This window comes from Athene noctua, chromosome 8 (assembly GCF_965140245.1).
Source record: "Athene noctua chromosome 8, bAthNoc1.hap1.1, whole genome shotgun sequence".
Classification (NCBI taxonomy): Eukaryota; Metazoa; Chordata; class Aves; order Strigiformes; family Strigidae; genus Athene; species Athene noctua.
This window is the reverse complement of record NC_134044.1, coordinates 29,623,497-29,646,582: the sequence shown is the minus strand read 5'-3', so window position 1 is coordinate 29,646,582 and position 23,086 is coordinate 29,623,497. Positions and strand designations below refer to the sequence as shown.

General features: G+C 49.4%; 1 protein-coding gene across 8 annotated transcripts in view; it reads left to right on the top strand.

Moving 5' to 3' along the window:
* Window positions 1–23,086, top strand: part of MBNL1 (muscleblind like splicing regulator 1) — a 93,538-nt gene that overhangs the window by 261 nt on the left and 70,191 nt on the right. For 6 of the 8 annotated variants that reach the window (XM_074912018.1, XM_074912016.1, XM_074912015.1 and 3 more), the window contains exons 1-2: window positions 26–153; window positions 18,015–18,998. The exons of 1 other annotated variant lie outside the window; for it this stretch is intronic. In XM_074912018.1, coding sequence (XP_074768119.1) covers window positions 18,825–18,998 — 174 coding nt within the window. In that variant the 5' untranslated portion in view covers window positions 26–153; window positions 18,015–18,824. Of the gene's footprint in view, window positions 1–25; window positions 154–18,014; window positions 18,999–23,086 lie in introns of those variants that run through there. One more of the 8 variants, XM_074912020.1, reaches the window with a different exon arrangement.

Below are 23,086 nucleotides of genomic sequence, written 5' to 3'. Positions count from 1 at the left end.
AGGCGGCGGCGGAAGCCGGGGCCGGCGCGGGGAGCCCGGGCCGCTGCCGCCGCCTCCCGCCCGCCGCGCTGTCAGCATGAGCCGCTGACCGGGCCGGGCCGCCACCGCCGTGCCCGGGCAGGGCCGCCCGCCCGCCCCGCGGGCCGGCCAGAGGTGAGTGCCGGGGGGGCGGCTGCAGGTGCCCGGGGGGCCGCTGCCCGGCCCCGCGGCCTCCCCCGGCCCGGCCCGGCCCCGCGGCCTCCCCCGGGCGGCGGCCTAAGGGGGAACGGGGCCGGGGGGGCCCGGCCCGGGGCCGGGGGCTGAGGCCGCCCCGGGGCCGGGCGGGGCTCGGGCCGCTGTGCCGGGGCTGCCCGCCCCGGGGGCCGGGAGATGGGGGTGCGCCGGAAAAAAAAAAAAAAGCGTAGTGGTTGAGGTGAGAATTTTTCTTTTTTTTAATTTTTGTTTGGAGAAGACGGTAACTTCAGAGGGACTCGCCAGCCGGGTGCGCGCCCATCGCGGTGCCGAGCAGAAATCCTGCCTGATGCGCACTCGCCGTGCTGCCCGGCCCCTCGGGAGTTTCTAGATTAACTGCGTGGAAATGGAGCTTTCTCTTTTTTCTTTTTTCTTTTTTTTTTTGTTTGTTTTGGGTTTTGTTTTTTTTTTTTTAGAGGAAGTTCTTCGATTCAGAACTTTGTTTTGCACCTTGTTACTGCGAGCAAGTCAGTTTGTTAAGATCTTAGTATAGCGGAAGAGAAAAACGCAGGGATGTCATCTGCATAAAATGGTTATTTTAGAAAAACGCATGGTTCGTTTAGAAAGTAATTATCGATTTTGCTCATTTTCTTTGGAGGGGAATACATGCTGCAAAACGTGGCACTGCCACAAGGACACAGGTGACAAAGTAGAGATGGTGAAGGTGTGAGAGTGGGTTTAACGAAGGGACGTAATGGACAGGAGAGAGGGCTGTGAGTAATGAATAACAAAATTGAAAAAATGGACTATATCTTCTCTAAGTACGGAAAAAAGGTTCTGATGGAATGACAACGCGATCCAAAGTGACAACAAGGAAATAATTTGCATCGTGACTAATTAGCTGATGGCACTTGCCGCTGCAGGGGAGGTTGGAGGGCGAAAGCCTGAGGTCGGCACTCGGAGGCTGCGGTGGATCCTGGCTGCCGCCGGGCTGTCTGCTCCCGCCTGGTGCCGACCCTGACGTAAAACAATATTATGACAACTTAAAGTAGGTAAAAAAGAAATTAAAGGCTTGGCGTCCTTGGGTTCACTGAAGCGGGTGACTGAACTGCTGTGTGTGGAAGGCTGAGACGGAGCAGGGCTGGGTGTCGGGGGTCTGTGCTCGCGGGCGGTGCGGGCCGAGCTGGGCGCTGCCCGCGGGGTGTTTGGGGAGCGGGGCACCCCGACAGCCCGTCTTTGGGGGACGGGGATGCTGGGTGCGCGCCGAGCTGAGCTCTGCGGTCGCAGCATGTGCTTCTGCAATTTAAATTTTGTGAGGCCTGTGTCACTACTTTCCTCAGCCCCTGTAGACTAGAGCATTGTAAAATGGATTTGGACTTTCCTGGATTTACAGGCTGGGCTTCCGAGCTACAAAACCTCTCCAGGCGTAGTTGAAACAAAAGGTATTTAAATAAAAGCGATGGTGATGACCGAGCATTCTAAGTTTCATAACCAGTTAGCTTCCAGACTTGAAAATTTTGAAAAGTTACTACTCTGTACGTTGTACGTATGATTTAACAGAAATTGTGGAGTCTGCCTAGTTTATGTGACACCTAAAAGTACAGGATTGTGCAGTTGTTATTTACTCGGGCTACTGAGCAAAGATACACAGGCAACAAGATTTCTTAATCTGATACATGAGAAAGTGACAGGGCATATTTGTTGTCGCATTTCCTTAAAGCCGTCAGTGGATTAAATTTAGTTTGAATGGCAGGAAAGGGTCTGAGTCCAAGGATGCTTTGTTGTATTACAAGGCAGTTGAATCAACAGGCAAAATTGGGGCATTATGTGAGCAATTTGTAATTCACTTGAGTGAGGAAGCAGTGTCAAAGCTGCCCCGTGAGAACTCCCCTCGGCTGCAGCGGAGGGTATGGTCTCCATACATCCCCCGCCCGGCGCCGGCGTTCCCCGCGGTGGGAACAGCCCGCCTTTGTCATTTCTGTTCATTTACTCACAAAATCCTCCTTTATGCTCGTCCTCTCAGAAGTGGTGTGAAGCACAGCTGTGCCACGTGCCGCCTAGGCACGAGCTTCGTGTTTTTCTGGGCTGAAAGCCGTCCTGCAGACGCGGGAGAGCGGCCGCGGATCCGAGCCCTGCGTGCGGCTCGCACCCTCCGCGCAGACGCCGCCCCACGTTCTTCACCCCGTGGCAGGCGACGTGGAGTTTTAGATCTGGTGGGTTAACAAGGCAACGCATGGTATCTGTCTTCAGGAGTATCAACGAAACAGTTTAATTAGTGGAAGCAGAGAATTTTCATTTAAAATTTCTCTGGGATGTGATTGTCTATTTGTGGCAGTAGTCATAATTCCGAACAGCCTTTCCGCAGAGGTCGCTCCGGAGGCGGGCCGGGCCCTGAAGCTGTTCTTTCACTGACCCGCTGAAGTGAAGTACCACACAGTACTCGGTGTAGGGTGCTGCGAGGGCCTTCAGCCCAGTTCCTCCGGTGAGATTTAGGAGATGGCGAAAGCATCATCCTAGGAAAGGTACTGGCACGGGGGATGGGTAGGGTGCCGTGCAGGCTCCTGGGGTGCCTGGGCATGGCAGCAGCCGCGGCACGGGCGCCTCGGGAAGGCTGCAGCCCCGCGCTGAGCACACAGCCCTCCGCTGCAGCTGGTGGTGGCTTGTAAAAATTTCAGAGTTTTTTTTCTGATTTTACTTTAGACTAGCTCTTGGCTCACTCTCCTTTGGGAAGTTCAACAGTATAATCAGAAATAAGTAAGTGTGAACCAAGCTGCTTCAGACCTTACATGTAGACATTCATTTCCAGTTTTGGAGAAAGGTCAGTTTTGTTTTGCATTACTCCACCTTTCAATTCTACTACTTTGTTGCTTCACTAAGTCTCAGATGCTGCTCATCCTTTTCTAGTATTACCAGGTAATAATTACTGAGTTTGTTCAGCTTCCTATAGTGAGGCCGAGCATTGAGTGAAGTAACATTTTTAGACACCTCCATGACAAACACCACACACTGACAAGCATCTGAAAGTAGCAGGTGCTGCTGTTGCTTTCTTTTAAAACCTGTTTTGCATGGAGCTTTCTGGTGCCTGTCCAGTTTGCATGTCTTGGGAGCACTGAAAATGCTACTTTCCAAAATTCCATGAGCAGGGAAGATACTACTGGGAAGGATCTGTAATGTCATTCACTGCAGTCTGTCCTCCACGGGATTTTTAGAGGTGAATGTGCTGTTCTGTGGCCTTTGCGCAGTGTCCGAGCTGCATCGCTTTGCATCCCTGCATCGGGGCCAAACCTGACTTCCCTGAACTTAGAGCCCATGTACAGTGGAAACTGGAAAATAAACGTGAAGTCCTGGAGATGGGGATGCATCGCACCGAACAGCTAAAACAAACCTCAGTCCAAAGGGTCTTTATTTTGCTTGCCCGGGGGAGACAGACCGTTAAAGCTGCGTGGTTTTCACCGTGTTGTCCGGGGCGGGTTAAGTGGCTGCAGCAGAGGTCCTTATACCTGTGGTGTAGATGATCTCACGGCCAGTTCAGATTAAAACATAGACTTTCCTCTCTGCTTTTATTTCCTTTAAGTACTTGTTTTATTCTGCTGCTTCAGATTTAATGTGGAGGTGGTAACGACAGAGGAATGCCTGTAATTAGAAGGATGAGCCTCAGCACCTCTTGATGTCCAGAATAGAGGATGATTGCTACTTAGGAACCGCGTGTATAAACTGTGAGCATCATTTTTTGAACAGCGCTAACACTGAGGAAGTCACACGTGTTGGATTATAAAAGACGCCTTGCAGTAACTGTTCATTACTTTCAAAGGCTTAATATGTGTTTTGCTTTGCCTCATGCACAGTTTAAATGCAAATGCTATGACGAGGTGATTTTGCTGTTAAAGATCAGCTCATTAAGATAAAACTACAAAAAAAAGTTCTCTTCCCTTTTGTTGTCATATTTTTATGATGTTTGTCCATGCAGAGGATGACTTCTGTAACTGAGTATTTATCAAAAAATCCCTGCAACTACTCCTGTCCAGAAGGAGTTTTACTGTGGTTGTGTTTTATATATTTTTATGACCGTTTTCCAGTATGAACAAGGAAGGGCACTGATGTCAGTGGTCAGGTGTTGCCTGAAATAATCCGGTTTTGTACTGTCCTTCGTTTGTAAGGGGTGGCAGAATAATCCTGCACCCAAACGTGCGGGTGCTGCCAGAGAGCTCGGCGCTGTGTCGGAGCGCGAGCAGAGCTCGGGTGGGTAGGTCCAGGGCTTTGGTGAATGTGCTTTGCAGCCGGGCAGCTGTGAGGCGCGGGGCCTGACTGGGTTCGATGGAAGGTTTCCTGAGGGACTCCTGCCCTCAGCTCCGCGCTGCTGTCCCCGGCCGGGGCGGGCAGAGCCTCCAGGCTTTCCCGTGCCTGCACGCCTGGTGGTCTCCGCCGTTGGTGTTCCTTGGGGATTAGAGCAGTTGCCTAGGATGATTATTTTTTATTTTATTCTATTAACAATTCTATATTGTAAACTTAGTTTCCCAAGTAATGCAGCAAAGTAAACAACATTTCCTTCCTACTACCCCCTAATTATTTACCGAAAGGATAAACATGTGCATGTTTTTTTATTGCTATCCTCGGTGACATTTGGAGTCTGTTCTGCCGTGAATATGTGCAGTTGTAATTCCCGTTAGTGTCAATGAGAGTTCGCAGCAAGGAAGGAGAAGGGACCATTTAAACGGTGTGTCACAGTTGTGATGGAACTTGAATACGTCCCAAGGTAACAAAATACACATTTAACATGGAGTTGAGAGGTGGAGGTTTTGCATATGGCATTTTATAATGGAGCGTGGCTCCCGGTGAGGACGGTCACACGAGCAGTCGGTGTGACCCCTTCCCATTCCACCTTCAGCAGTTTGTGCAGGGTGAACGTCTCGGTCCTTGCTTTGCTTGGAGACTGAAGCCAGTGACCAATGTTGTGTGCATTCTGAACCAGCAGTAAATTTCCCTGCTCTGTGGCTGATCTGAAATTTCTTCCATAGCCTCTGGAAGCAACAGGAGAGCGAGAGCAGCAGCACTGAGCTGGTGCGGGTCGAGCACACGAGGCTGTTCGAGGGCTCTGGGAGGGTTTGATGCAGGCTGGCCTCAGGATGAAATCCAGCGATGTTCCAGGAGAATTGCTTTTCTTCTGGGATCCATTATTTTTTTAAAATGTCTACTTGCTCTCAGCTACTACCCTGTGAAATAGTCCCTGTTTCAAATTATGTGCGTATGCTGTGTTGTTATAAAAGAATATTTTTATCCAAAATATTTTAGGTAGCTGGGAAAACTCTGTTTTCATGTACTGTAAAGAAGAAGTCAGAGTTTGCCGTCAATTAAAATCTGTCTTCACTAAAGTCTAACAAGTTCTCACTAAATGCAGCTTGAATTTTCACTGGGTTAATTGCTATTTCGTATTAATTAGAAATAGCAGCAGCAGTTTAAAAGGTAAAAAGATTGCACAGGAAAGCTGAGGAAGCCAGGGCTGACTAAACCACAATCGGCCGTGAGTTCTGTGCAGCCAGATTACCATTTCCATCAGCCAAGCGTCTCATCAGTGTTAACCCGGCGCGGGGGTGCGGGCGGTGCTCCCCAGCCCGGGTGCCAGCTCAGCCCCCCGCCTCCATCTGTCCTGCTGCAGCCCTGCTACCGCCGGGAGCTGCTGGCAAGACGTCTCGGGGAGAAACAACTTCCAGCCCTTATTTGAGCGCTGTCAGAAAGTGTGCAACTGCCTGTGTTGCTCTTAGGACCTTATGCTTTTGGCAAATATGCCAAATATTTGTTTTCATAGAAAAATATTTTGGGACATAAATATGCAGGCTGTATGTTGGTGGCTGAATCGGAATGAATTTCAGTACAATAAAAAGAAATAAGGACTAGCCAGGTTAAAATATGTCTAGTCATTTGACAATTTGAAAAGTGAGCTTTCACACAGCCCTCCATTGCTAGCCCAGCTGTATTTGGCCCATTTATCCCTTCTTTCCTTGAATTTACAGGTGGCAGTTTAAACTTCTGCATACAGTCCAGGTTTTCCTCTTGGAAGCGTACCTTACTGTCTGCCCCGGGGGAGGCTGCTGTTGTAAAAGGGATTTTTTTTCACTTACGTACTTGTCGGTAATGTTACATTCAGGGTTGGTTCTTACAAAAGTGCGTCAGTCTTGCTTGCAGTGGCTCAGGAAAAAAATTACCAGTGTGCACTGAATTTCCCCCTTATCTTGCTATACCACATTTTATGTATCTTGTAGTGAGATGTTTTGTTTCTACGGTTTCAGACTCCGTGTTTCAGAAGATTAATAGACTTAGCAGCCCTGTTTGCTAAGCTTAGTGATGATAACAATGTAATAAGTCATGAGACGGTCGCAGATCATCTGGCATGGCAAAATATGCCTTGGGCTTGAACTCGGAGCAGGTATTATTTGGGAGAGAAAAGCAAAATGTCAAAAGCGTTACAAATAACACCTCCGGCCTTGGGTGGCTGTAGGTTGAGGCTGGCCTGGAGAGCGTGCCCCGGGAGCTGAGCTGCAGGGACCCCCATTCCCCGGCGGGGCCCGGGCGCCGTGTGCCGTGGAGCCAGCGCCACGCGCCCAGGTGCTGCCCGGCTGGGGCGCGGAGCGGGGAGCGGAGCGGGGCCGGAGCCCGGGCGCATTCCTGCCGCGCTGCGAGTCCCACTGCGAGCGGTGAGTAAGGGCTCGGGAACCCGGAGCATGTGTGGGCGCTGGGCCCAATCCTGCTTCCAGAGAAGTTAATGGGAATTTTTCCTTCTAAAAAAGGGAGAGCAGGGCCCTCCACGCTCCCCTCAGCAGCCCCTTGCTCCCTGCGTCACGGGAACGTTCTCGTGGCTGCAGGGACACATACGCAGCGTTCGAGGAGATAAGCTTTTCTGTTAAACCCAAGTAAATTGCTGTAGGAGAAAGTGAAGTTTGCCGCATTTATTGGGTCTAGATGGACCCGAGGTCTCGAGCCTTTAAACTCCGCGCTCCCCGGCAGCACCGTGGAGGAGCGTGCGGGCTCCGGGAGCTCGCCGAACCAGGCAGATGTGTCAAGTTTTCCGAGCAGGTTGCCAAGCTGGAGGCAGCGGCAATTAGGCCTGGATTCACGGTAGAAAAGACGCGTCTCTGTGCGCGCAGGCGCCGGGAGCCGGTGCTCCCACATCTGCCGAGGCTGCTGGCGGAGGCGCGGGCGGGATGGCGGCTGCTCCTCGGGGGCTGGCTGTGCCAAGCTGCCGCCCTTCCTCCTCCTCCTCCTCCTCCTCGCCGATCCCGGGGGTCGGGGCTCGCCGCCCCAGCTAACACCGGCTATTTCGGTGTGGCTTGTGCCATCTGGTTTCCATGGGAGAGGGGTCCTGTCAGCTGCGCGTACTGATAAACACAGCATGATTTATGTGTGAGAAATAAACGCTGGTGGTTTTTTTCTGTGACTCTCTGAAGCTTGGAGGAAAAAAAAAAAATCCAAACAAAAAATGTTTCTCCTCGTGTTTGGAAGACTTTATTAGAGCCTGGGCAGCATTCTTGGCTCCGGATGATCACTCTTGGTTTTCAGTGAAATCCTTTCCATATGTAATTTTACACAGGAATCCTTCAGTGCTCGATACACAGACAAAACTTAAACTGACTTTGAGACTTCCTTAACAAGCAGTGAAAAATCAAAGGTAGGGAGTCTGTGATACTGATAATGTAATTATGTGCTTTTCAGCTTTTTGATGTGTACCGGTTAAAAATGTTCTTCTGGGAGCGCAGGCACTTGCTGCTATGACTTAGCTTTGCAGACTGCTTAGAAGAAAGTCCCTGGGAAAATATCTTGCTTGCTGCTTATCAGCATTTTATTAAGCTCCTGTATTTATGTGCAAATATATTCCACAAATAAATCTTTAATGATGTGATTTTTTGTGAAAAGTAGATGCAGCTCTGTTCAATTCTTCTAATTAAATACAGCTAACGGTGGCAACTAAAATACAAGAATTTGAACTTCTTTCACTCATTTTTCTGCTTGACTGACAAAATTATTGCTTTGGGTTTGTTTGGTTGGTTTTCTACAACTTCTAAGTGTTCTGTCTTTATTCACCATTTTTATAAAAAATGCTTTTTCTTTAATCTTTTCAAAAGCTATTTTCCCAATATTCCATGGTTTTTTGTGTCAGACTAGAATTTTAAACTTCCATATTCGGTATTTTTAATTGGCTTTTAGAGGCAGGACTGAGAATACAAGGAAAACTGTAATCTTCTGAGCTTTTTCTGCAATTCCTTCTTTGTGTTGTTCGGTTTGGGTAGCTTGCACAGGTGCATTAATGACAAAAGGGACTTATCGAGAAACGGGGGGCCTCTGCCACAGCTCTTCCCTAGATAGAAAACAGACAAGGAGCTGCAGAATGAGCGCTCGGTGCATGAGTGGCACCATTAAATGGACCTGTTTTGTATTGGGTTTTCATATAGCACCATTCTTCAAGTTGTTATTTTGGATTGTTTAAAAAATAAGAATGTTCAAAGTAACTCTGACAGGGGCATAACCTGAGTGCTTGAGAGAATTTTAAATAACTGTCTCAAATTTTTGGTCCACACCTGTGGTCCTTTGAGACGTTAACGTTTTTATTCAGTGTAGCAGGCATTTTGGAGAAAGTGATCCATTTTTACGTTGCATGAATATATAGAGGCCATTTCTTCTGCAGGAAGAATTAATGGGAATTTGAAGGTTATGTGTTCTGTGATTTGGCACCAGTTGAGCCTAGAAAAGGTTGCCTGCAGAGTGAGCAAAAAGGACACAGTTCACTTCTTGCTGGGGAAGGAGACTGCCTTGGAGACCAGGGCGGGCTGAGGGCGCGAGTCGCAGGCGTGTGTTGGTGGAACAAGAGAGATCTGGCACGTATTGCATCGTGAGACCACGAGGAGTACAGGGCTGCGAGGGGGTAACGAAGGGTCCACCTTCATTCTGCCTCAGAGATGTTCCTTGATTGTTCTGTGGAAGGTGGGACCTCAGAAATAGTTCAGATAGGTCAGCTGTACAACAGCCGTAAATAAAGAAGTAGTGGGTTATGACCCACTCCATAACCCAGAAACAAAAATTATTAAAGGTCTGACTGGCCGAGCTGGGAAACCCCCTGTAGTTGCTGTTTGCGGTGATGCAGGAGGAGCCACCGCACTCACTGCACCTTCCACGCCAGGCTGCTGCTTGCTTTTTTTTCTAAAAGTACAGGTTGATCAAGCTCAGGTGCTAACAGCCTGTGGGTGCTCTCGTGTGCCTTTGTGTGTTACACCAGGACTGTCCCTGAAGCCGTGCTGGCTCCGTGGCCGCGGGAGTGCCCCAGGGCCCCGTGCCGACACGGCTGGGGTTTCTGCTGCAGCGCGTTGCAGCTCCCTCCCGTACGAGCACGGACCTTCTGGAAGGGCCTTCTGGGCGCTGGAGTAACCAGAAACCTCTTTTTCATCCTCCTGGAAGTTCATCTGTATTACCCACAGCAAAAGGCAAAAAATGAGAGAGAAGTTGTGTATTGAGCATGCACTGAAGCAGCGTTACACTCGCTGGGTCATTCAGACATCGGGGAATCCGTGAACAAAATGAGCATTAGGGAAAGTCATCACCTAACGCAGCTCCCGAGGGAGGAGGGGAGGAAGGCTGGCCTTGAACCCAGGGCACGGCGCAGCGGCAGGGCCTCCCCCTCAGCCGCCGCGCTGGGAACGGCCCCGCTCAGAAGCCCCTTCGGAATTCACCTCCGCCAGCCGTGGTGTTGCTTCTGGCTGAGGCTTTGTGCAGAAGAAGCTGTTCCAATCGGGCCATTAGTGGGCTGTTTTTCATGATTATTGCTAGCTACATAAATATCATGATTCAAGATGAAGCATAACAATAAATTATAGCAAATACTGATTAAAAAATGGCCTCAAAGACATTTTTCATTTCTTTCCTAAAATAAAGCACCATCATTCAGTTTTTGTTATTTTTAATACCGGTGACTAATTGGGAGCTTTTCCTTGGTACCTGAAGACACATGTATTTATTTAGCTTGGGTGAGATTGCTCACGGTGCAGAATTAATGGCATCAATAAGTGTTTCAGTGCTGCTGAGCCCTGTATGTGTATCTCTGTGATCTCTTTTAAGGCAAGGAAAGTATCTCCTAAACTTGATTAGTTTTGCTGTATACTGAAGAGTCATTTTGCTTTTCTATTAGTGCATAGTGATGATCTTGGATACCTTGGATGGTGGCAGAGCATAGAGAGTTAGAAAACCCCATTCTCTAGGATTTAGGTTCTTATTACATAAATAATGAAGTTATTTCAGATTCATTGTATTTTCTGATAAGTTTTAGAAGTTTTTACTATGCTGGAAGGATATGAACGATAAATATAAATTAAATGTAAGGCCAGCATGTATTAAGCCATAGCAAATGTTCTATTTTGGATTTGAGATTCTTTGAGAAACTGAAAGGTTTGAACTGGAACGCAGCCGGCTTTATCTCCTGTCTTGCAACAGATGCTGGAGCAGTTTTCCAGCACTGTCGTTGCCTCGTGATTCCTGTTAACATGAGCAGGAGTCGGGCGGTCGCATCCTCGCCCTGAGCTGGCCGTGCCTCGCGGCTCTGGGGGTCTCTGGTGTGGATATCAGAGGTGTGGGTCCCCCAGGCCTTTCCTGGAGTTGCTGTGCCGGGGTGCTGCTCTGCTGCGCTGCGGTGCCGGGGCGATGGCTGAGCGCTGCCCGTGGCTCTCCTTCCGCCCCTGCTGCATCAGCGACCCATTTTCACCCCTTCCCACGTAATTTTCTCATCCTTGGCGAGAAGCGTGTGATTGTCACGGCACTGCCACAGCTCACCATTACTGAGCTGAAGTGACCAGGCCATCGAAACCCGAGCTCTGACTTGCTGTCGAAAGCAGAACTCTGTATAACCTGTTCCTCATTATCTGTATTCAGGTCCCTTTTTGTTTGCCCTCAAGTCAGATGCAAGATGAAGCAATCCCCATAATTACAACTTCTGATTCGCCTCGCTGGGAGCGCGCCCGCCGAGGCGCAGGCAGCTGGGGGGAAGGTGCCGCACACCGAATTCTGCTGAAGATGCCGCGGTCCTCCCCGGCAGGCCCCGCGGCGGTGGTCGCCTTCCCCTGTGCTAAGGTGTGACGGCTGCATCCAGGCTCCTCGTTCATAATCATTCACATAACAAAGCGATCGTCGTGTGAACGGGCAAGGGCTTTGAAATCTAGAGTTTGGTGACAGGGCAAAGGCGGGAGGGGATGCCTGGCCTGGGACAGGTTAGCGAAGTGGAGGAGCTCATTGGCTGGAGCAAATAGTATTCCTAATAAATTAATAATAATGTCAGTACTGACCACATGTATGCTGTACTCCATCAGATGCTCACCAAGGTGGTCTCTCAAGACTCATTTTACCCACTGCTGGGATCCATTTCCAGGGAAGGAAAAAGCCGCCCTTTGCAACCACGGCTACGTGGCAGCTGCTTTAGGAAGGGAAGTGAAAAACGGTAAAGCTGATTGTAAAAAGTGGGAACCTTTCTAGAGGTGACATGTAGATTTAATTTAGAGCCTTCGCAGTAATAAGCGGCCAGTATTTTTCCCTTGCTGTACAGTGGATGGGTGTTAAGGCACCTGGCGTGTGAGAGGCTAGCCTGGGTGTCTGCTGCATCTCTCGCCAGTGAGGGCTCCTCTGGGTCACTTCTCCTCCCTGAAACCATTGGCATCAGCTGAATTTGGTGTCAGAGGGAAGCAGTTGCTTCCCTTGCTGAGTCACGGATGTGGCTTTTTTTCTGTAGTGGTTGTTACCATGGATGATGCTAATACTCATGTTTTATATACATGAAACAATTTATATATATACGCACATGTAGGGGAGTGTTGTTCAGTGAGGTGTAGCTGTCCTTTTTGCCACTGTTGCAAGTCCCTCCCGGTTTTGGATCTCAGCTGTGGGACTCGTCCCGAGTTTGCTGCATGGCTCCATTCTTAAGGAAAACACCCCAAACCTGCTGCACGCAGGGTGGGTTTTGGTAACTGCATAATCGACATCATTCTGCTGCATAATCGACAGGCACCTCTGGCCTGCTCCCGCTGAAACAAGCAGGAAAAGTGACAAGAATTATAAAGTCACAGCGAGGAGAGAGTAGGAACCCTTTAACGGGTGAGCCGTGCCTTTCTGGGGGCAGGGCACAGCGTGGGGCGGGCGATGGGGAGTGACCGGCCGTGCGTGCCCACCCGGCGCTGCCCCGGGGGGATCCCGGTTTGTGGGAGACCCGTCCCGTGCGATGCCGTTGGCACAGGTCATCTCACTCCTCTCCTGCATCACTTGGCTTAGGTACGTCAGCCGTTAATGAAACAAAATGTCTTTAATCTGCAAGGGTCTGATTAAGAGCGAGCTCTGTATGTTCTGGAAGAGCACATAGTTATTGTGTTACGGCCTCTCAAATGTCTTTCTATAGGAACACAAAATTTAAAATTAATTAGAACAAGCACATAACATTGATTTTAATAAAAGAGTGTTTGGTTATTTCAATTCAGTTTGTTTTCTTTTTTTTAAAAAAAAGTACTTCTCAGAGTTTTAAGTTAAATCACCAGATTACTGCTATTTTTAAAGATAAACAACTTCTTTTTAGACTTGCGTGGGAAATGTCACTTCTTTTATGGTTGAAATTCCCCTACGCCTGGATAATACAGAACTTCCTATTTCTAAAATATATTATGTAAATGTTATGGTAAAGGAGTTACAGTATGGATATGTTTTTAATACCAGAAACAGTATTTGCAACTTCAGTGGTGTGGAGGGATGTGTGACTGCTTTGTGATACATAAATCAACAGCAAAATGGATTAAATGCAGGGCAGTCCTTCCTGCCATTTTGTCTCTGGCTGACAAGTTGAAAGAGCAGAATAATAGCTGGTATAGACATTTCCCAGTCTGGAGACAGCCACTGACCTTTCCCTGGTTTAGTTTATAAATACACATCCATCTAATGCTGTCAGATAATGTGAATTCTGCATGTCTCTGAAGTCCCAGATTTTGAGACGGAAACTGATATATACCATAGGTTATTAAAAAACCCCAAACTCAACAGGCCTATTTCTGGACTTTATGAAGTAACCGCCATTTTTGTAATTAACCATCTACTCTCTAAAGGAAAGAAGGTGTATGGAATTTGCAGTATAACTTTCTCACTTGAAAATAGCATTAATTAATCTAAAGAAAGGATTGAGCTGTGGGATTTGTACGTCAGTGCCATTACACTGTTGTTGGGAGTGGGTTCACAGTTTGATCAGGGACGTAAATCTTGGAGAACTGATTTCGAGGAAGTCCCTTATTTCTGCACTGCGCAGCTGGGGGCACTTTATGACGTGTTGCCTCTTTTCTCCATCGATCCGGTTTTCATGAACTGAGTGCACTTGGATGCGTTAGATTCAGATGTAACGTCGCAGTTAGGTGTTTCTGCTAAAACGGTTTCAGAAACTGTGAAATACACTCAAGATAAAAACAGGTCTGATGAGGATCTGCCTAAGAATCCCACTGAAGTCAGTGGGAGGTTGCAGTGCCTTCCCAAGCAACTCTGTCAGAGCTAAAACAGTACAGAAATAACCTTTAAAATACTACTACTAGTACTACGACTACTAAAACTATGTATATTATGCAAAATATCTGGGTCATAAAAGTAGTGTTGGCAGCTTTTTTGCAAATCTGGTGTGGGACTTGCCTAGTAGTTCAGTGCTAATGTTTGCTGGTGGCTTTACCAAGCTCTGCTTAAGTCACCGGCTGCGGGGGCTGTGACGTCCGTCTCGCAGGGCGCAGTGTCCCGGCATTCCCGCTTGGAGCCGGCTGCTCTCTGCTGCTGCCTTTGCACCCTGTTCCCCCATAATGCGAAAGTACAAAATCGAGGGGGGTCTTTTCACTTTTGCACGCTGTCGTGCGGCTGTAGGGCTGGAGTACGAGACCGAGTCGGTTTGTTTGGCAGTAGTTTACTAAAGAATATTTTTCTTTAACCAATCCTTCACTGTTATGTGGCCAAGATGTTAATTGGTTCATTGTTTCTGTTAATTTTGCGACAGCGCTATAATTATATCCCTCAATTGTGCCATGAAGTAATTGCTGTCTCTTTTCCAAATTTTATGTTGAGATATGTTATTGGTAATCTTTGAATTTGGCAGAGGTGTTTTGAAAATACTGTAAGGCAGTTGGTAATTTTTGTATTTCTTTCTTTAAAAGACAGCCATTTGGCAATTTCCAGCTTTTGAGACTGTACCGTCAATGTAAATAGAATATTGATTTTATTCTATTTCCTATCTCATTAGAGTCATTGTCATGAGGATGGATTCATGTTGTGTAATTATCTGTTCTTCCTGACAGTTCTCTCATGTCATTGAGATTGGCGTTTCAGCTTCCACTTTCTCTGAGCATAAAAATAGCATTGTTCACTGCCATGTTCTTCTTCAGTGTCATGCTTTTTGCCCATCCAGCTTTGTACATCTTTCTTGTGAGAGACGCCTGTGAATTGAGATAGAGAAAACAGGAACGTCCAGCAAACCCGGTTACAGGAGGAGTGAAAACAGTGGCTCCTCGGGAACAGTTCCCAGGGCCGTGGGACACTCCTGTCGGATACCCTGGTTTGTGTCAGACTACAACCAGGAGAGGGGGGAAAGCCTGTCATTAACCTGGTGGTACAACGCTCGTAGCAGTAATGGGAAGTAATAAAAATTGAACATATATAATCAAAACTTGGAAACCCTAATCACAGGGTCCTTTCTGTGTTAGTTTCAGTCTCTGGGCATTTCCAGATAACCTTCCCATTGATTTGTCAAGCTGCTGCTTAATCGTTTTCATTGACTCAGCTTAGCAGACAACTAAGCCATCTCTCTTGCCCTCTTAAGGAATGACTTCTCAGTGTTATTTCTTTTGACTTTTCTGAGAATCCCTTCTTAACTCGCTTGCAATATTTTTAGCTTCATTTTCCTCATATTCCCAATAATCAGTGAAGGCAAGGTTGTGCTTTGTCCAAACCAATGTTGCAGCAGTCCCAAGACAAGTAGCAAATACTTTCAAAAGGTGAACTTCAAAAAACAAGCTGTGGCTTAAGAACAGCCTTTAGTACTGAATGGCCTGATAGGTGGAGCCTGGTAACTGTCAGCCCCCAAATTAATTTTAATTGAATTTAAAAGAAAAACAAACATCAACTCAACCCCTTTCAGTCCTCTCACTGGATTTGCTGCAGTCTTTCCTAGCTGATCAGGGACAGCCCAGAGAGAGACTCACATGTATCTGCTGGGGGTTTTAGTATCTGAGGCTTATTGGGGACTCATTGACTTGGAATATCACAAGAGAATTTCAAAATGAGGGGAAAATAGTTTATGCAGATAAAAAAATTCTAATTCTATGCTCACACCTTTATTCAGTGGGGATACTGAAGATATACCTCTGGTCTGAAGTCAGTCTTTTTGCTAGAAGGCTATTTTAAAATCTGATGGTTTTGGCTGTGTTTTCAGATAGATAACAAATTCTGACAAAACAATTTTTCGTCAAGTAACCGTAGAGACAAAATATACATCTAGCATTTCTTCATATTCAGAAGATTTACCTCTGAGGCATCACAGCTCCTCGGAGTAATGTTTTTCTTTTTGTAGCTGGCAGCCCGAAGGATGACGGGTGAAACTCAGCCTCGTTTACTGCCGCTACAGATGTGTCCCTGACCTCAACAGGAGCAGGATTTTGGTGCGAGTAAGTGGCTAGTCTGACTCCAAACAGAAGACTTATTACAAAGCTAGGCATAAAACATAGTTTTGTGATTTTTTTTTACCAGGCAGATTATTCCTTTCACAGCATGTGAGCACAAAAGATAGTTTTCATCTGTTTGCATTTTGTATGTTGACTTCGTGCTATCTATCTCTCCTCGTTAGGGGTGACTACTCTTGTAATGAGAGTGAAATCAGATACCTTGTTTTGAAAATGTGGCCTTTAACTTGCTTTGGCTTTAGCATGTAAAATATATCAATTGCTGCTCTAACTCTGCTTGGTGTTCGGAAAAATCAATGCTTGGTATGGATCGTATACCAGACTGACGAACGGGAGAAAATCCCCGCCTGGAGCTGTTTCGCAGCTTCGTTGGAGGGCTCTTACGCCTTCATTGGCATCGCCCTCTCCTCAGGGTCTCGCAGGGCATAAACGTTCACAGCAAAGTAACACTCAGAAGCGGTCATTTTGTGCTGTGCCAGGGCGATGGCGGGAGGAGGCGGATGCGTCTGTTACCCGTGTCTGTGGAGGACAAGGACGGGGTGCTGTACACCTTGGCTGGAGGATGGGTGACAGGGTTAAGGCTTCCAAAAGGCTGCTGCCAGGGGCAGCCCCCGCCAAGCCGTCCTGCGGGGGCACCGGGGGGGCCCGCTGGCGGTGTGAGGTCCCGGCGTGCTGTTCTGCACTTTCCAGAGTCTCGGTGCGAGCCCATGGCGGCTGGGTAGCGTGGCACGGGCGGGAGAACCAGGTCTGTCTGCCCGAGCACTTGGCACGTGCTTTTCAAGACCCGAGTCGCTGCTGCATCCCCAGGTGGCACGGGATGACTCTGACCTTGGAGCTTCGGGCAGCTGAAGCGAACAAGTGTCAGTGTTTATTTACCAAGACACCTAGCTGTTAACTTGGGCTTGCAAGTAATTACACACAGTTGTTTGTCTCCTGCTAGCAGGGGTTAAAAACGCGGGCATGATTAGAAGCGTCCTGGCAAGGAAACCGCGGTGCCCGTTATAATCTTATTATCTGTATGAGGTGTGCTTTACTCCTCCTGTAGTTCGCGTTTCTAACCGCTTAGTCCCTGGTGAAAGGCTTTCCGATTTTCCTCGCCTGTCGGGTCCCATCCGCGCTGACCGGCGTCACCGCCCAGGCCGTTCGTGGGGCCGGTGTCGGTGGTGCTGCCTTTGGGGGCGGTGGGGAGAAGAGGATGAGGGAGCAGGGTCCTCAGGAAGAGTGGGATGGGACAGCCTTGCCCCTGCGGGCGGGCGGGGGCCGCGGCGCCGGCAGGGGCGGCCCCGCCGTGGGTGCTGGCGGCGGGCAGGGCCGTGGGGCCGCGCTGCTCCCCGCCGCGGCCTGGCCCGGCGGTGCCGCGGTTCCCCGGCTGTTCACACGCGGCCCCGGACGCCCGGGGCAGAGCGCCGGACAGACACCCCGCGTGGCCCGGGGCGGCGGGTTTGCCCGCTCGCCGCAGCTGTTCACCCCTGGGCGGTGTGATGCGCTTTGGGGGCGTTTAGCGGGCGATGTTTCGGACGACGCTGGCGGTTCACCTGCAGCGCGTTCCCGGGAGGCGGCGGAGCGCCGGGTCTCCGCTGGCGGAGGCGGGCGCGGGGCCGCGGCCGCCGGGTTCCGAGGGTGCGCGGTCGCTGCCGGGGCTCGGCCGCGGCGCCGGGCCTGTGGGGGGGCGGCGCTTCGGGGCCGTCCTCGGCCGCGTGCCGGCGGGGGGTGCCGGGAGCCCCCACCTGCGGGCGGGGCGGGGCCGGCCGGGGCGGGGCGCCGCGCGGGCGGGCGGGGCGGGGCCATCGGCCGCCCCCCGCGCTGCATGTCGGGTAGCGCCCGGGCCCGCACGCTCCGTCCTCCGGCGGCCGGGCCAGCCCCGCCGGGCGCGCTCGGGGCAGCGCGGCCAGGCGGCTGACAGGCGCGACCTTTCATAAGACGGCCCCCGCCATTGGCTGCCTGCCCGGAGTATCGCTGCAACGCTCCCCGCCATTGGCCCGCTCCCGGTCATGCTGGCTCCGCACGGGGAAGCGGCCCCTCTCCCCGCAGCCCGGCGGCGGCTGGCGTGAGTTGCCCGGCGCGGGGCGGCGGCGGCTCCGCGGGACACCCCGAAATGCCGCCCGGTGAATTGTAACGTGTCTCTTCTCTCTACAGGTTGGTACTAAGAAGTGCCTTTCCTGACGTCTCTGCTGCTTGGGACCGCTTCTAGAGCAGCCGCTGCTTTTTGCCTTGCTTGCTGCCAGCTAGACTGCGACGACAGCGCATCCGCCCGCCACCTCTAGCCAGACACCCCCACTGCCACCCAAAACCGAGGGAAAGGCGCGATCGGGCCTTGCCGTAGGCTGCTTTACTGCAAAAATTTAAAAAAAAAAAAAAAAAAAAAAAGTTTGCTGAGAAGGTCAGAGATCTTCTGCCTGAAAATCAAGGAGAGGAGGAAAAAAAAAAAAAAAAATCCGGTCTCAATCGTTGCTCTAAACTGCTGCATCTGTCTATGCCAAACTAATCGATCCCGATTGCACCACAAAACCCCGTTGCAAATCCAGCTGCGTGGAGATTACCTTGCAGACAACTTTACCAAGAGCAGTTTGGAAATCCTGTTGTCAGAGGGTCCTGCCACGTTTTCATGCTTGCAGTGTGGGCTCCGGCTGGCACTCAGGATGGGGTACTGAGCGCACCAGGCTACTCCCGGGCCCCACTTTTTAACGTCCACCTTGCTGGTAACCCTAGCGTTTCTCTAAGTACGAAACCTCTGCCGATTAACAGTGTCACGCTGTGAACTCCTGGTGGCACGTCTCTTCCTTGAGATTGCAGCCACCCAATTTTACACGTACTTTTAAAATAGGGAGCGGGGGAAACAAAAAAAAGAGTATTCTGGAGGTGGCTCTTTCATCATTTCCAGTTTATCAGTTCAGCTACTCGTTTGTCCGTTCTATTGGAAATCTTAACTACCTGTAAAATCTAAAGATGGCTGTTAGTGTCACACCAATTCGGGACACAAAATGGCTAACGCTGGAAGTGTGTAGGGAGTTCCAAAGGGGGACTTGCTCACGACCAGACACGGAATGTAAATTTGCACACCCATCGAAAAGCTGCCAAGTTGAAAACGGACGCGTAATCGCCTGCTTTGATTCATTGAAAGTGAGTAAATATTACATTATTTTCAAGGATATACAGTTAATGAAAGAAGCAGTTGTAGCCAGAGAAAAACCCTGCAGCCCGAAAGGGAGCCTTTGCTGGCTGCCAGCAGCGGGATGTTTTGCTGCTTTTATTTTATTGATGCTTGTTGATTTGTTTTGCTGTTTTCCTCGGGGGAAGGGAAGGGGGAACGAAGGGAAAATACGCCTGGCAGGGCTCAAATCCTCGGGTATGGCTACAGTGATTGGTTCTTTGCCTCCAAGTTGTTCTCTGCCTGTAGCAGGAATAAAGGGCACTTCACGTAGAAACAGCAAAGTCACTGTAAGGATTCTTTGTTTTTAATAGCACAAACCACGTAAGCAATATGAGGATTTATTTCCATCTCGTAACTTACCAGCGAGTTGTTGGTGTCTCTGGACAGCTGATGGTGAATCTTAGAAGAGTGTTTTCCTCCCTAGGTTATTTGGGTGTCTGTGAGCACCCTGCTTGTATTTCTGTGTTTGGGACTGCTGTGGTTGGCCTCTCTTTTTCACAAATGCACTTGCTTGAGGGAAGGACGATGCTTAGCAGAAAGCGAGGTGCCTCTAGATGTGCAGGCAGGGCTGTAGCGGAGAGGGTGCAGCCTCACCGTGGTTTTTAGGAGACGTATCTGAGTTAGGTGCTGTAAATGTGTGGCTGCTGTTTTGCTGTAGCTGTAGTTTCAGTAATAGGTGTTAAATGTGTCAATCCCAGCCCATTCCCTTCATTTTTTATGAGTTAAATAAGCTTAACAGTTAAAATGCTTATCCCGCAAACGGTGCAGAATTAATTCAGTAGAGTCATACAAAAATCAAAAGTTGGAAAACAGAAAATACGCCTGTCAGACTTTCTACGATATAATTTTCTCTTCTTGGGACCAAATCCCGGGAAGTGGAGCAGAGCCCGAGTGCGTGGAGTTGGCTCGCAGCAGGGACGTGCTCTGGGGAGGGAGTTGTAGCTGTAACCAGCTACTGCAGGTTGCTTGTGCAGCCAGGCCCCTTTTGCAGCGGGAGCTGGGCAGGAAGAGGGTTTATAGCGGTTTTGTATAAATCCTGCAACGTTCCTGAGTTTAAAAACGGGTCTTGTCTGAGATCAGCGTAGGGGGTGAACCTTTAAAATGCTCTCAGGGCTGAAATACCCAGCCCACCACTCCCAACCATGTTCTGACTTATGGATAGGGGGATGGTTTTGTTTCTGTGTTTAAACTTGTTTTAAAATCACAATAATTATAACACACGCAGGGGGGAAGAAAAACTCATTTTAAAATGTGGAAATAAAATGTTTCTGTGCCTTAAAAAAGTGCTGGAGTTAGGAGCAGTGCCGGGGGGCCGCCAACACGGATGTGGAGTCCCAGCCCCGAGGCATCGCCCCCGGTGGAGGAGTGGCCCGGTGCCTCTCCTCTGCCCACCGTGGCCACTGTGGCCACCGCCCCGGGCGGCCGCGAGCCCGCCTGGCGTTTCCTCTTTGCGGCGAGGCAAGGCATCATACCGTGGTGGCGTACCTGCCAGAGACGGGCCTGGCCTCGAGATTCCAACCTCCCACGGCGGGAGAGCAGGTGAGGGAAGGTACAGCAGTGCCCGTGGTGGCCCGGCGCTCGCCAGAGCCAGGACCCCACCGGAAAGGTTGAAAAAAGGCACCGGAGTTAACTGGATATGAATCTCCTTCCTCAGAGGAGGCATCGCCTGAGTGCTCTGTGCATCAGTGTCCTCCGCACACATTTCTGATCTCCAGGGTCATTGGAAGCGCCTTGAAATCTCGGTGCTGGACGAGGCGCCGGCGGTGCTGGAGCCGGAGCGGCAGCGTGGGCTTGTGTCTGGATGAGAGACCGAGCGGGGACCGGCCACGCTGCTCCGGCCCTGGCGGCACGGCTGGCTCTTCTCTTGCCATCAGCAGGGCTCTTCCATTTCCTTTTCTAACGAAGGGGATAATGACCACCTTCGTAAAGAGCGACGAGGTCCGTGGACAATAACGTCACAGCACTGCTTCAGAACCCCTGTGGAAGAGTCTTCTGCTGCCCGCGTCAAGTCAGCGCAGTAGCCAAGTTGTAAGCTGGGAAGGAATCTGCTCTTTAAAAATGCACTGCTTCCGAGCTCTGTTTACTTGGGTTCATGCTAAAAGGTTTACTTGTGGCCGAGGTGCTGTGTGCTGGAGAGGCTCCCGGGGGCCCGATGGACCCGGAGAGCCGCTCGCTGCAGAGCGTGGTGCTGCAGCGCGGGCCCAGCACGTGTGTGGGGGGGTGGTGTGGCAGTGGGCTCCGGAGCTTTTTCTATTTATTTATTTATTTTTCGCTAAGGAGCTTGTATAATGCGTGAGAATACCTTTGGTAAACAGAAAATGAAATAGATCTCTTCAGTGAATTCCCCGTCCAATCCAGAAAGCAGAGAAGCAGTTGCTCAGTTTTCATTTTGGTTCAGCTCTGTCAGTTTTTGTGTGTGCTGAGCTAAACAAGCACTTGGTTATATTTTCTGCAGTATCATAAACTTTAGATGTAATACAAAAACTATTTAGGGGTGTGTTATACCAGATTTGTCTAGACCCTCAGTTAAAAATTTACCAAAGGGAAAAAAAAATAATTTTGATCAGGGCATTCAAAAGTAATCTTTAATATTTCAGTAATTCAGAGTGGATGTAATGCCCTTGCTCTTTACTAAAATGGCAGTACACCTAAAAATTGACCTTAATATTAAAATATTTGATTTCTTATAAATGTATGTAGTATCAGCATTAACTGAACAGCTGTTCTTGCACTGTCTCTTGGACGTAAGACAGATACTTAGTCACTGAATTTTTCTTTACAAACTACAAATGCCTCTTGCACCCATAGTGCTCCCAAGAATTACTGTGGCTTAGAAAAAATGCCTGATATTAGCTGACATCAGGCAGGTGTGTGTCAGCCTGCAGAGCGCCGCGGCCCCGCCAGCAGTGCTGGCTGAGGAGCTGGAGATGGCCGGTGTGCTCTGCTATATTTAGAACATAAACAGGCAAAGCAAATACTTGCAGAGGGGACCCGGTGAAATGGCAGTACCCTTCAGCGCTGCCCGGCCAGACTTTGGCCTCCGTCCCAGGTGTCCTCCGCGGGTGTTGTGCAGGGACGGCGTGCACGGAGCACGCAGCCGCCCACGAGCAAGTGCGACTCATCGAGTCTGCTCGTAGGAGGTAAAAATAGATTTCAGAAGGGGAACTTTCAGCTTGGGTAAAATAATCTTCTGTTTTTTGTTTTTTTTTTTAATTTTAAAAAAATCTTTCCATGCCTGTGAAATGAAAGTGAGAACTTTATATGTAGGTCTAGAGCAAAAAACAAGGGGCATCTGCTCCCAAAGCGTCCCCTCAGGGCTGCTGGGAAACGCGTCCTGAGCGCGCACCTCGCGGCTTCGCCCCGAGCTCTGAGTCGGGAACAAGCAGCAGCTCCTGCGTGTTAATGAGGAGCGTGGGGGAGAAAAAGGAGGACACACGCTTGTCTGTGACCTCGGCGAGGTAGCGCAAGGAAGAGGTCAGGGCTGTGTCCATCAGAGCAGGGTTTTATCATCCTGCTGTTGAACACCCGGCTTCGTAATTAGTCCTCATGAAACCTGCACGGCTGTCCTTAGGGTAGTGCATTCATCAAGATAAATGCGGGTGGGATAATCTAGCCCTTAGATGTTAGGAGGATGATTTTAAAACAAGAATGATTATGTAGTATATTCAAATTGTGCACTTGAGCGGCTGAGTCAGCTCCAGCTCTGGCTCTGCGGTGTTCAAATGCCGTAGGATTTTTTTCCTAAATTTGGATGCCTAAAAGCCTGTTAAACTGTCTACAGCAAAAATAAGCTCTCGAGTTCCTAAATCAGGAAACCAGTTTGCAACAGAAATCAGATTTTTAGCATAATTTTAAAACATTTCTCTTTTTTTTTTTTTCTTGGAAAAATATGCCTAAGTAGATTTCAATTTTGAAATTACGTTAGTTTCATCAGATGTTCCGATAGATGAGTCATCTGACGTTTCCTGCAAACGGATAGAAAGATGTCTTAACAATGGGGAGATGGATGTCAAATGCAAATCTCGTGGGAGGCTGCAGATGCGCTGAGGACACCCCG